At 40.5% G+C, this 13,661-nt stretch overlaps 1 protein-coding gene across 2 annotated transcripts in view; it reads left to right on the top strand.

The window, feature by feature from the left end:
- Positions 1-13,661, top strand: part of GLI3 (GLI family zinc finger 3) — a 200,789-nt gene that overhangs the window by 117,992 nt on the left and 69,136 nt on the right. For both annotated transcript variants that reach the window (XM_010713104.2, XM_010713103.2), the window contains exon 5: positions 11,961-12,166. In XM_010713104.2, the coding sequence (XP_010711406.1) occupies positions 11,961-12,166 (206 nt within the window). The remainder of the gene's footprint in view (positions 1-11,960; positions 12,167-13,661) is intronic.

The following is a 13,661-nucleotide window of genomic DNA, read 5'->3' as shown; positions in this document are numbered from 1 at the left end:
GCCCTGAGTTGGTGAGTTTGTTCCTTTTGGAGTTTTCGTCTGCATCCATAGATAGCTATTTGAGAAACAAAATAGGCAGCTCCAAAAGTAATGCCTCCTATTTATGTGCCTGGAAACTAGGACAGATACAGAGAGCGTGATAACACCATTTGATGGAGCAAGTTCTTAGCTACAAAACTGCTTTTTGGGGTAATCCCCACCATTAGTAATGCATTTTCACCAGTGATGAACAAGAATCTGCGTACAGCACTGCTAAAAATCTGCACCAGAGAAGGTGATTCACTGTCAGTGCCACCACTGGTGGAACCTTAACAACCTTACGGTTGTTAAAAGTTACTTTGCCCAACGAATGCTTTTAACCTCCGGTGATACGCACAAATAAAGCACGAACTGCTGGGTGAAGTCTGTATTTTGCTTCTTCTGATGGCCGTGGTATTTCAGTCATTGTATATTCAACATTTATGGGAACTGAACTGCAGATTGTGTGGCATCACAATGGCTTTCAGTGCCTGCAATTTCAAATAAGGAAACAGACCTGTGTGAGAGGAAACCTCACCTGCCAGCCCCCACACCTGGATTTGTGAAAGTACAGGAAACAGCTCCTAGCAGAATCTATTTCTTCTCCCTCCAAACCTCGACTTCGCAGCATTCACCTTTGCTGTGCGTTGTGCATCATCCAGCTGTGAACCCTGCTGCCCTGGTGGATGCTTACATGGTATATGCAGTGGTGCTCAGAGAGAGTTTGAATAACTGGTAAAGCTGATCAAAGAGCTGAGAAGCTGTTTCAGAGGATGACTCCTTGACTTGCATTCTTAGGCACAGCTTATACCATACACCTGGTACTGCCACTGAGGTGCACTAATGAGAACAACTCTCAAAATTATTTTTTTCCCCTATAGTAAGTGTCATGGGTTGGTCTGGAGTGCTTTTAGGCATTTCTGAAAATACACTGTGCATCTCATACAGACTGTAATTTCTATAAATCTGTGTAATTGCAAGGAGTGCTGATTAGGGGAGAAATTCCAGCTGATATCTTCTGCGTTCAGTAATAGATACTAGTCCTTGTGAACAGTCACTGTAGTAACTGTTTACTGTCATTATTACAGAGGTGAAAAACAAATTCAGCCATACATCAACAGAAATGATTAATGCTGAACCTTCAGATCACTGTTTCTGTTACGACTGAAGTATTTAAACTTAAAATTTTAGTCACATGTTCCCTTCACAACTAAACTTAGGTAGCAAGTGCAGTGTAAAAGACATTCAGTCGCTGAACTTGTCTTTTATTATCGCCAACTTGCTGTTGCCTTAGCAGTTAAGATCTTATTTTAGCATATGTGATTAGAATTGAAAAAAAAGCTTTCTGCCTTTCTCTTTCCCCAAATCTCTTCTTTTCTAATCCTGTGGACATGCCCTGTAGTAGATTCCTGAAACAAAAGCAGAGGGTTTTGGTTTGCTTTATTTTTGAGTGTAGTAAAAGAACGTTCCTTGGCATCACAGAACAGACACTGAAGGGAGTATTCACTTGAGGTAACATGAGAGGCTTTCCAGGTACTTCACCGGGAGGAAGAATGCCTCCTTTGCTACTGCCTTAGCAGAAGAGTTAAGGGAAGAAAAAAAACATTTGCTGAAACAATAGTAAGTGTGACATTCTCAAGTGCTGGGCAGAGAGGGCTTCTAAAAATCATCAGTCAAGGAACTAAATAATGAGGAGAGAGCTACTTACGGTTGGTAAGTACTGTATGAACACAGATGTCTAAAAATTTCAATACATTAAATTATGGCAGGAATAACCCATTAGCTGAAAACACTATTTTTAAGAGAACAGAGTGTTTTGTGAAATTCAAATCTCAGTTGTTTTCAAAGTTTAATTAATTGTCACAAATTGCACCCATCACTGGTGCTGATGAGGTTGAGACCAGATTCCACTCCTTTCTGGTCAGGCAATCCCCTGGTGCACACAGCGACCTGTCAGAGGGGATCCTAAGGAGTTTTCTTAGTGGGTATTGGTGCATATGGGCAGGAATGCTGTTTGCATGCAGGCTGCATCGTGTTCTGATCTGTGAACAGAAATAGGATAGATCAGGAGTAATTGTCGAAACCAGTTCAGCTCTCTTCTCATCTCTGTACCATTTGGATCATTTTCTTCTTTTCCCAGTCATGCATGCACATACATATGTGTTCATTCTCTTTTGTACAATGTCAGGGATTTTTTTTTTTAAGAACTTCAAGCATTTTCAGAGTGTTTTTGAACCAGTGCGCCATTCATTCACCTGTGTATTTGCTTGGGTAGAGGTCTTCACTGATGAGGTTTTTGTTGTATGCACCCACTGAAGTTTCAGTGTACTCAAGCATTAGAAAAGCCACTATTCGAGCGTCTTTGTTTTCTTTGTTGAGCTGTTTATTTTGCTTTCTTCCCACACAGTTCCCTGGCCTTGCTCTGACAACTGCTTTTCTGCATGAATTACATTCCTCGGGGCCACAAGTCTCCTAATTCTTCCAGTCGATTTGATTCCTGCCTGTGTGATTAGTCCTGTGCTCCAGCACGCAGTTGGTCTTTGCCAAGCAGACTACTTGCTAAGTGCTTTTAACATGAAGACCAAACCACGTTTTTTAACCTCATTAGTGTGTAGGGCACTGCTTCCTTCTGGCTTACTAACATGGCCACTATGGAATCATCACTTGCTCTAAAACAGGTTACAAAAAGGTTACCTAAGTTGTCTGGTTTTCTTTTCGTATGACTGTGCTTTTGCTGGATAACAGTCGTTCTCTTTCAGCACATGTCCAGTTTTAGCATATAGGGCCATCTTGGAAAGGAACCATCAGTTCTCTCCAGTTAGATTTGCAATGCTGAGGAATTTTTGTGTTCGAACGTTCAAAGAGATTCTTGGCATCTGTTCGGAAACATTGAACGTATGCAATGCAACCTGTGGAAAATGGGATGTGGGGAGCAAAGGGCATTTGGGGCTCCTAATTAAATGGTTGTGCTTGTTTCAGCTTTAGAGTTACAAAGATCCTCATCTTCACCAGCTTAAATACGGACTTCTCACTGTAACACTGGATTTGCAGCAAGGCTGTACTGGTTTGCTTTGTCTCACAGGGTCAATTTTTGGCTGAAAGTGTTGTTGCTGAAATTTAGATTTCAGTTGCAATCGCCTGTAAACTTGAATGGAAAAGATATTCCAAGACTGTTAAATGCTGTAAATGCAATTTAAAAAAGAAGTTTCCTAAGAAGACAGCCTCACCAGGAAAAGTAGGGAAAGAAAAGAGGTGCTGGGTAACATGCCACTTGTGATGGTGCATTTGTGCAGTTGCATAGCACAGCAACTCAGAGGGTGAGACTTCATGATTAATGGTGTTTATTCTTGACAGAAGCCTCCTTTATTTATCTGCAGTACAGTTTAGTGATTTTATCAGTCAGCTGAATGAAAAATATTCAGTCATACCAATATTGCAGTGTAAATTGAGTAGAGTCACTTTTTATTATATCTTTCAGCCTTATCATCTGCACAGTAATTTTCTAGCAGGGGTTTGATATAGAAAGGCTGGATTTAGCTGTACTTGACACAAAGCCTCTTCAATTTCCCCTAAAAGTTCAGGCTACTCTTAGAAAGCGTATAAATATATATAAAACGCTCTTATCCAAGCAATTTCAGGATTTGAAAGAATGAAGATAAAATGCACAAACCTGGATGTGAGAAATGTCGTTAATAGGAAAACATCTAATAGCTCTGAAGCCACTGGTGAAACGCTCTGTAGTGTTTAAGCTTGTGGCTCAGTGCAGTTCTCTTTGCATGGCTACGTAGCCGGACTTCCTTCTAATCAATCATCATCCAACTCCAATCAGCATACAGGCAGAGCCTATCGTTCATCCCGGGTGTAATTTCGGAGTTGAAGACTATAATGGCCACATACAGCACATTAGTCACCGCGATAACAGCTAGTGGCACTCCTAAGGAAGGGGGAGGACAGGGGAGAAGGGGAATAAAATTCTTCTCATTCTCACAGTGCATTAGTGAAATAGGAGCAAATGTTAAACAAATGTTTATTCAATTAGCTGACTTAACAGCATTAAGTGCGAGAAAGCTTCTGACACTCCTTTGACCTGCTGCTTTGCGGGAGGAGAGGAAGGGGAAAGGGAAGGAAGAAAGAGGTAGCAGGAACGCAGGCAGAATTTATATGTGCCCACACGTTCTTATGATGGTGCCTGTGTGGTTTAAACACTTCAAGTGTGGCTGGCCATGACTGTAGCCAAGAGGAGGCTGAAATTTGAATAGCAAATGAGACCACCTCTGGAGCATCAAAGGGAAATTGCAGAGCGTGGAAGTTTGCTGTAGGAATGCAGTTGGTAATTTCACCGTCCAGTCTGTTATTACTAACAACAGGTTATTAGCACGCTGTGGACATTTTAGATTTTCCTGCTTCACTTCCACATATCTTAAAGAGGAAGTGGTGTATGGAGGTCCGTGGCAGTCGCTGGTCTCATGTGTAGCAGGGGATTTGGGGATTTTCTGAGCTTATTTGATAACATTTACTTGGTATACAGATCTGTTCTGTATTTGCAATCAAGAGTTGTACATCAAATGCAGCATTGTTACATAATTCTTGATAAGATAATGACCACAAATCAATAGAGTTGGAATTGGGTAAAGACCAGGAGGAAAAATTTACCAACACTGAGTTTTGGCTGTGCTAGATGTAGGGTCTTACTGTATTTGTAGTTCATAGAAGTCAGCGTGCACTGAGTGAGGTAAGACGATTCCTTGGTAAGGCTCAAACAGAAACAAGCAAAGGAAATTCTAGATGGCCAGATCTGGCTAGTATTACTTTTATTTCATAGAATCATGGAATCATCAAGGTTGGAAAAGACCCACAGGATCACTCAGTCCAACCGTCCATTAATCATCAATAGTTCTCACTAAAATAATTTGCTGTTTCCCTTGCTGGTACATTAAACATCTCAGTGCAAGGTCAGCTTTCCTGAGTGAGTGTTGTGCAAATACAAGGAACTCTACAAGGAAGAATTCACACTGAATCTGTTTGCCAGCTGGGGGAAACTGAAGGCCAACTGCAGGAAGCTTCAGAGGTGTGCCAGGAGGTGGGTGACAGAGATTGTTGGTGGAATGGAAGGAACAGAAGAAGGGAAGGCAGTTTGTTACAGTGAGAATATCATTATGTGAGGGTGAAAATATGAACCCTGAGCTTGGAGAAATACTGAGAGGCAGTAGGAGGTTTTATGCACATTTTGGAAGAAAATCAAACTAGTATCTTTGTACACACTTAAGAAACACACATAAGGACATCAAGCCAGGACTTGTGCAATGAAGAAATGAATATATCCAGTGGCATCAGAAGTGCCAGTTGCTTCCTGGTACAGTACAGTTGTTACTTTGGGGATGAAGGTCATCGATTATAGCTGACCTTCTGTAGAAAAAGAAAAGAAGTTAAATAATGGAATGAAAATTCACTGGCTTTTTTTTGTTTGTTTGTTTTTTACAGTGTAAACACATCTCGAGTGAGCACACAAATTGTTAGTTGGGTTATTTATGAAGTATTGCAGGCGGGACAGGAAGCATGTAAAAAAGCCAGATCTGCAGTCAGGCAGTCTGTCAATTGTAAAAAAGGAATGAATGCAATCACTAAGGATTTGATATGTTGATTAATGTAGCCAATTTTTAACTGTAACTACATAATGTTAACACTTCACGTAAAAGGAATGGGAAACCGGAGTCATCTACTTTTCCTGTGGATCATCAGCTAGTTGTTCTGTGTGTTTCCAGCACCATAAACATCCCTTGTACTGTCACTTTTATCTTCTTATGTACAACCATACCTTTTAATTTTATGAAGTTATTTGTATATTCTACGTATTTGTATTGCAGAACTGCACTGAACATTTTGTGAGATCTTGTCCTTGCCTCAGTGAGGAAATATTTGTAGCACACTGCCGATTGGTCTGACCTTGTAGATACTGAGTACCCTCTGAGCACTTTAACACAGTTTTACATCTGGGGAAACATCTGAAGACATAGTCAACATGCTTGTCAAAGGTGACAGAGCAGATAAGTGATGGAACCCAGGATCTTGATCTAGCTGCTTTTGTATGTAAGCCATGTAGGCACTGACCCACTCATGATTATAGTATATGTACCTACTGAGTACAGGGTTTCTGCCATATGTGATTCTGTGAATTCCTCATACTGGCTGTCGTGCTAATAGGAATCTTGGAATGAAAGCAAGCTAAATATTGACCAAGCATTGAACACAGAAAGGAACTCCAGCGTTCTTTCTCACTTCAGGATTACCATGTTGTCAGTTTTCCCTTTTCTTCCTTTCTGCCATTAACAAAATGCACTGAACTGTGCTTAATTTTGGTATCATTTGGAGCTCTATCACGTGAAGAGCACTGACATTTCTGTTTATTCAATTAACTGTAATTCTTCAAACATTCTAAATCATTTGCTTAGCTTTCCTGAAGGCAATGAATGATTTTAGGGAAATGGACTGCCTATTTTAAGACATGATTTCTGAAGGAAAAAAACGTAAGTACTAAAAAATATTATTGATTTCCCATACTTACGTATTTATGTTTTTGATTGTTTGCAAATTCAGCTAGAAGAGAAAAGAGAAAAGAGGCAGTGGAATTGCATTTTAAAAATAGCCAATGCCAGCTTCACTGTTATTATATTGAAGCTAGTGGAAGGTTTTTTGATGGCTCTCTTAGGTCAGCATTTTGTGCTTTCGAAGAGTATATCCACAATCACTTCAGACTCTTACCAGCAAAATCAGTGGGCAGTTTCCCATTGATTTCAGTTTATGTTCAAAATTTTGAGAAGCAGGATAATTGTTTGACTCTTGATCTTCCCGTATCATTTAGATGTGTGATTAGCTGCCCCAGCCTGATTTATGAAACATCAACAGCCATGAGTATACCTGTAACAGTGAGGAGTAACTTGATCATTTGGTCTACTCACAGCTGTAAGAGTTGTTCTCACTTGAATTTTCAGGCTCGTGCCCTACTGTCTCAGGGATGACAAGCTTTTTCTAGACATCTGTTGACTCTTGGTGCCAAAGGGCACCATCAGTCTGTCCAAAAATGTATGATATCAAACAAGCATAGTTATTTAACATGGGAAATGTTACCAGTGGGATTCAGCTATGTGCTTTAAAATAGGATTGTCTACCTAGCAAGAAAGTACTTACTACTAGTTTGTCTCCCATGCTCTACTGGCAGATGCATGTATTAAAGTTCTGGGGGCAGCCCAAAGAAAAGACTCGTAGGCAATTTAATGAGTTTAACATTTTTCAGTTCTTCGAGCAGAAAAGAATTGAGCAGATATCAGAGAAATAGGGTGGATATCATTGGTATGAAAGTTATGCCATCAGTGTTTGCTCCAGCATTGAGTAACGTGCCGTTAAATGATTAAATATCCAGGTTTGAACTTTGACACTTTCATAATATAACAAGATGGATGAAAAGGCAATAATAAATTAGGTTAAGTTACAATATTTCATCCCTCTTCGTTGACAAGCTTTGTTCTGTGAGATAGATTATTGTTCCATCTATAACTTCAGCTCAGTGTCATATTTACAGTGTTACAGTTACTCGTCACTTGCTGTTTTCAATATAAATGTATTTCTCAACAGATTCGTAAAAGAGCCATTTAATAACTTACCAGGACAAAAGCAGGAAATGCTTAAATCACCATGATTTTTTTAATTTTTTGTTTTAGGATAGGTTATGTTTAGAAGAGTTTTTTGCCTAATCACAACATAAGGCAATTTGGAAACTATTTGTGACAAATGGCTTCTTTAACACTAGACACATTTCGTAATGTTGATCCAGACTTTCCTGTGGCACAGACCTTTGTGACTGTCCTGAGTGGCTTAAATCTGCTTCTGTGCATGCAGATCATTTTGAAATAAGTGTAAACTAGCTTGCTACATCAGCTTTTAGTATCCTATAATTTCACTCCCTCAATTAAGAAAGAGTTAAATGGTCTGAAAAGGGAACTGTACTTTGTTTAGTTTTTGTGATGGCTGAATTGGAATCGGTTGGTCTTGGCTGCATTGGTTGGTCTTTTTGTGAAGAGTTTGCTGCAGCTGCAAGCGACAGAACAAAACGACTCACCAATTTTATGGATAATAGCTGAATTCTTACATAGAGCTCACCTATTGTTCAGCAATGGCCAGAAATTAAAAATTAAAAAATAAAATAATAATAATAATAATAATAATAAAAAAGCAGTTTCATTCATTTTGTGCTTTACCATGCATCTGATTCATACTGCTGCTGAACTGGTGTGACCATGTGAGTTTTTAAGGCTCTGTAGACACCTGTGTAACATTGATCAGGACAAGTGTCATGAGTAACGGGAAAAAAAATACCTGCTTGCCTTTACACTGATCTCACTGCCTTGGCACTTGTGTGCTGTTCTCCTGGTGAGAACCTGAGAATCTCCAGAGGTTGAGAGTCTGGACAGGAGCAGGAGGAAGGTGGCAGACTGCAGATGGGTAGGTAGGGAGAAGGCAGGTACTGTTAGGTACAGCAGTTGTGTGGCATTCACAGTTATTTCAGTGTGCTGGTGAGGAAAAGGAAGGCAGTCTGGACAGAAGGGAGGAGACACCTTCACAGCTAGCTCTGCTTTCTGCTCCTTCTCTTGAATGTCTCATATACACCTGGAATATAAGTGTAATCAATGTTACTGAGAATTAAATAAAATCAGCCTAATGTCCCAAATGTAGGAGCCTCTCTCATCAAATAACTGTTGAAAGTATCGTAGGTATTTTATTAAATCTGAATTGAGTTTGCAGGATCTCTGCAGACGCAGTGGTCCTGATTAAAGAAAGAGTGCATGTCTACTTAGATCCTCTTTATGGGAAGCCTCAGTGCTCCAAATATGTTGCCAGGAAAACACCTGTGTAGGAGAAAATGCAGAGCCTTCCTGTGGTTTACAAATGAGGCATACATTGACAAGCAGTGCATCTGAAGATGTACCCGACTTTTCTCCTACTGAAGTCACTTTCTCTGAGTCCCATGTTGTAGCCTCAGACCCAGGCCAGGTTTGAAACGCATGTGAAATAAAAAGGCTGGGGGGAACTGCCACTGACATCTGGAGATTTGATTTGCTCGTCACTGACTGAGTGTCTGCAGAGCCAGTCCTGGGCTGTAGTGTGTTACTTGTGCAGGAAAATTGTCATTCTTCATAGGCATGTAAAGAGGTTGCAATCTAAGATCAGATGCAATACGGGAAGGCGACAGCTAAGAGTAAGTCTGTTTGGCTGCACCCTTTCTAGAACTATTATTTTAGTTTGAAGGAGGAAGTTAAACAATTCAGAAGATGTTCATACTGAAGTTTATTATGAAGGGGAAGGAAGGGAAGGGTATGTGATTTGTCTGTGGAGAAATCTGAGGGCTCAGGCAACGGGAGCTGAGAGTGGATGAAGATGAGGGTCCAGAAGCACAAAGGAGTGAGAAAAGTACAGGCTAGAAGCACATAGAGAAGATAGCAACAAGTTAAAATCAGATGCTGGAGTGAGATTAGTAAACATTGGAGTCCAGAGCTTGGAATTTTATGTGGAACCTCATGACTCCTTTCTGTCTCCAGCTAATAGTGCTTATATGCCTGCTGCTGATTGATGTTACCCAAAGGAGTGTCCTTTCTGCAGCATCCTCACAGGAGAGGAGAAGAGAGCAAGAGTTAGTGCAGAGGAGGCAAGAATCAAGTCCCAGTGTCCTTGGATGGCTCCCACTGGGTCTGGAGCGAGAGGCTGAGAACCCAACTCTTCCTCTTGCCCTTGCCATAGCAGCTTGCTGTTGGCCAGTTGGAGAGTGAATCACTAGGGTAACACAGACCCAGCCTTCTCCAAAAGCTGTTTTCTGCTCTGTATGCGCCACATAGCTCCAGGGCTCATGCTTGTCAACCCTCTGTTTGGTTTCAGAACGGTTTTTGAGCAGATACGAGCTTAGAAGAAATGATTTGCAGAGTGACCTAGTGAGCTTACGAAGTTAGTTTCCTTGTTAAGATTGAATTTGTTACACTACGATATTTTCCTCCTCACTGAGATGGAAGGAAGTTCACCCTGTAATGTGATGCCCAGCTGTGGTATTTTTGCTTCCTACTTTACCATGAATTTTCAGGTTCCTGCATTCCACCCTCAGCATGGCAGGAAACTGCAAGACAGCTCATGCTTCATGGCTGCTCGAGTTCCACAGCACCAGCAAGAGTAAGGCTGTGTTTCCACCAAAGCTGTGTTTCCAAAACAGAGATGCTTCAAAAACATGCAGAGAAAACCTCTGTGAGGAAAGAAGGGCCTGTTTTGCACAGTGGTGGGAAGCTGCTCCTGGTTTCTGCTACTGCATGCATTTTAACCATGACGAATGGTGAGCAGCCAGGCTTCTCGTGGGTACTTTACTGGACTGCCAAAGGAGTGGTTCCACTGCTGCTGCTGCTGCTAACACAGCCAGTGCAGCCTCGTAACAAACTTTGGAGCAAGGAGGGATTGCTTACATTGCAAAAAACCTTGCGAGGGCAAGAAATACACAAAAGGCAAATAAGGAAGGGAAAGGGGAAAGAGTGAGAAAAGCGCAACAGGAAGAATCTTTTTCCGTAAGATTTTATGAGCCTCTGTGGCTTTTGCAGCGAAACGCATGTCCTGCTAGGAATGCATAACTTTGATCTCTGTTCCATTCATAAGCTGGTGTTTCTGAGCTGATAGCAGGGCAGAATTACCTCCCCTGTAAGATCATGTTCCGTTGACCTTTTAGGTGATGACAGCTATCTCCATTGATCATGGTATATGTATGTTAAAAGAAAAAAGATACATTTCTTGTTTTATTATTCTTTGTAAGCTAGCAGCATCAAAGGAACAATCTGCTCTTGCTACTCTTGCAGCTGCTGCCCAAGTCTGTGCTGTATATGTATGCTAAATTAATTGGGAAAATTGGGACAAAATAGCCATTTAGTTCGGGTCAGCCAGTTGGACTACAGCAAGTGCATGACAGGCTCAATCACTGATTTTTGCCAAAGAGCAAGTTGGCAAGGGCAGGCAACCCCTCCTGATGAAATTTGAACTTCTTCTAGTGCCTTTGGAGTCGGGGTGCTGTGACAGAAGGGTCTCCATTGGTAGTCCTGATGCCGTCATACTGTCAGGGTGTGATGGTGGGGAAAGTTACAGCAGATTACTTCTCTTGAGTCAGCTGTGAACTCAGCTTTCAGCCTTAGTTCATCACAGATTTGTACATGTGAGAAGGCTATGCATGTCTCTATTTGTGCAGGTGATACAGTCAATTACTTTGGACTTGTCAAAGGCGTCTGTCTCCTGTGCCATACTGAAAGCTAACATATGCAGCAGTCCACCATTCCTTTGCCACTGAGTTTTCAGCATCTTTTGTGGGAAGGGACGTGAACAAAAAGTGCTCCAAAGGCCCTGGCTGTCTTAATGCTTACAAAGTTTGGATATTCTGAAATTATTTCTGTGCAGACATGCAGTCTTGCCGTTTAAAGAAGGGTAAGCTGGCAAATCAAGATAGTGGGCACAGTTTAACTCAAAACTTTTATCCAATAGATATGGTTATTATGAGATGAAAGTGATTCAGCATCTCAATATGTCTTCCATATTGAGGCATTAATTAATATCTGGTATACAGGATGCGTATTTCACGTTAATTGAAGTGATTATCTGCTGCACTCCATGGGGAAAGGGTACTGAGGGATGTAAAGATTAATTCATATATAAGCTTGTTTTAAAACTGGCCAGAGAAACGTTGCTAATGATACGTACAGAGGAGAATTCATTTCCTTGCCTTTTTCTTTTTGGGCAGTCAGATTTGTGGAAGTTACTACACGTGCAACACAATTGTTATTCTTCAAGACAGAAGTATATTACCTTCAAACTGTTTTTGTTTATCATATAGATAACTTGGCGTGTTTGTTTTCTTTTTTTCTTTTGTCTTCCAGGCCTTCTGCCTTATCTAGTAGCCCAACATATTCAGATCTTCCGTTCATTAGAATTTCCCCACACAGAAATCCTGCTGCGGCATCAGAGTCTCCCTTCAGCACTCCTCACCCGTACATTAACCCATACATGGACTATATCCGCTCCCTGCACAGCAGCCCATCCCTGTCCATGATCTCGGCAGCCCGTGGACTCAGCCCGACAGACGGTAGGTTAAGACAGGCTTCCTGTTTTCTGTCATTGTAGCAACTTAAGTTATATTAATCTTGTCAACATTTTTTCCCCCTCATTCAAAGCAGCTTCAGCAGATTTGTCAGACATATTCATTATGTCATAAATGTTTCAATACTTCATCAGCCTATCGTGGCTCATTTGTACATCTCACAAATGTTGAAACTTCAGGGGAAAAGAAAAAAAAAAGCCTTGTCTCGTTCAAAATTTAAGCTGGAAGAGTGGTGTATGGCTTGTGACACCTTTTGTTTGTGGAACTGATCCTGGGTGTGATTCCTAGAAATCCTGTATATCTTTGTGAGGATAAATTAGTGTAGTTCCAGTAAGTTACTCAGGTGCAAAAGGCTTGTTGATTCAAATAGTATTTTTTGATTGCGTAAAGCATGCTCTAATTTGGTAAATTTATTCTTTAGATTTATGTGAGTTTACTGCAGCCAGTGATATGGCCAAATGAAACTGGTGTAAAAGTGACTAATGATCAGGACAAGCCACTGTAGTTAAAGTGGTGAGCATACTTGAAACGTTGATACTTCAGTGAGAATCAACTCACTGTGTGAGCATAGCTATTGCATTCTAGGTTATTTGGACTGAAGTGAACCTCCATTGTAGGTTTTGTTGTTACTTTGACACATTTTCTATTCCTATTCCTGTTGCAGTGGGAATTTTGGCAAAGTGAGCAATAAACATAATTGTGAATGGTCTTAGTCTTGTTGACAGTAGGTTTTTCAATAATAAAATAAGTAATTTGATGTTTCAAAATCGTAGTATTTGATTAAGAGAAATAAAATAAAACAGACCAGCAGACAACTATCTAGAGTGAAGATAATTAAATTCTTACTGTAACAACGGGAAAAGTCTTCATGCTAGCATCTGCAGAAACTTACCAAACAGAGTTAAACTGCTCTTAGGTGAATTTGAAAAATGAGCAGTGCACCCTATCCAAATGGATAACTAATTAGTCCTCACTTACAAGAACATATACCTTTACAGTTAATCCATTAGTTATGGGCGCATATTCTTATGAGAATAAATTTTAATGACCTATTGTCAGTCAAGCTATATGGCATGCACATAAGACTTTTCTAGCAGCACTTCTGAGGTTACATGAATCCTTACTAATTCTTTTAATTTTAACCCAGATATTATCTTAAAACTTAAACATATACATTCTGAACTAACAATTTCGATGCTTAGAAATACATGTTTTGACTCAGGTAGCTTTGGAACTTCTGATATAGTATAAACATAATATATCTGTTAAGTTAGAAAATATTTTGAAAAAAAATACTGTTATTTTGCCATTACAGTTTTTCTGTCTCACATCCAGTGAGATGCAGGTAGTGCAGTGCATGGAGCCTTAGAGAACTGTTCAGCTCACCTAAAAGCAGGCATTTAGGTTTTACTAGCTGAATCACAGAATCACAGAATGGCCCGGGTTGGAAGGGGCCTCAAGGATCATGAATCTCCAACCC

The sequence above is a fragment of the Meleagris gallopavo genome, chromosome 6 (assembly GCF_000146605.3).
Source record: "Meleagris gallopavo isolate NT-WF06-2002-E0010 breed Aviagen turkey brand Nicholas breeding stock chromosome 6, Turkey_5.1, whole genome shotgun sequence".
NCBI classification, from domain to species: Eukaryota; Metazoa; Chordata; class Aves; order Galliformes; family Phasianidae; genus Meleagris; species Meleagris gallopavo.
This window is presented reverse-complemented; position numbering and strand designations above follow the sequence as displayed.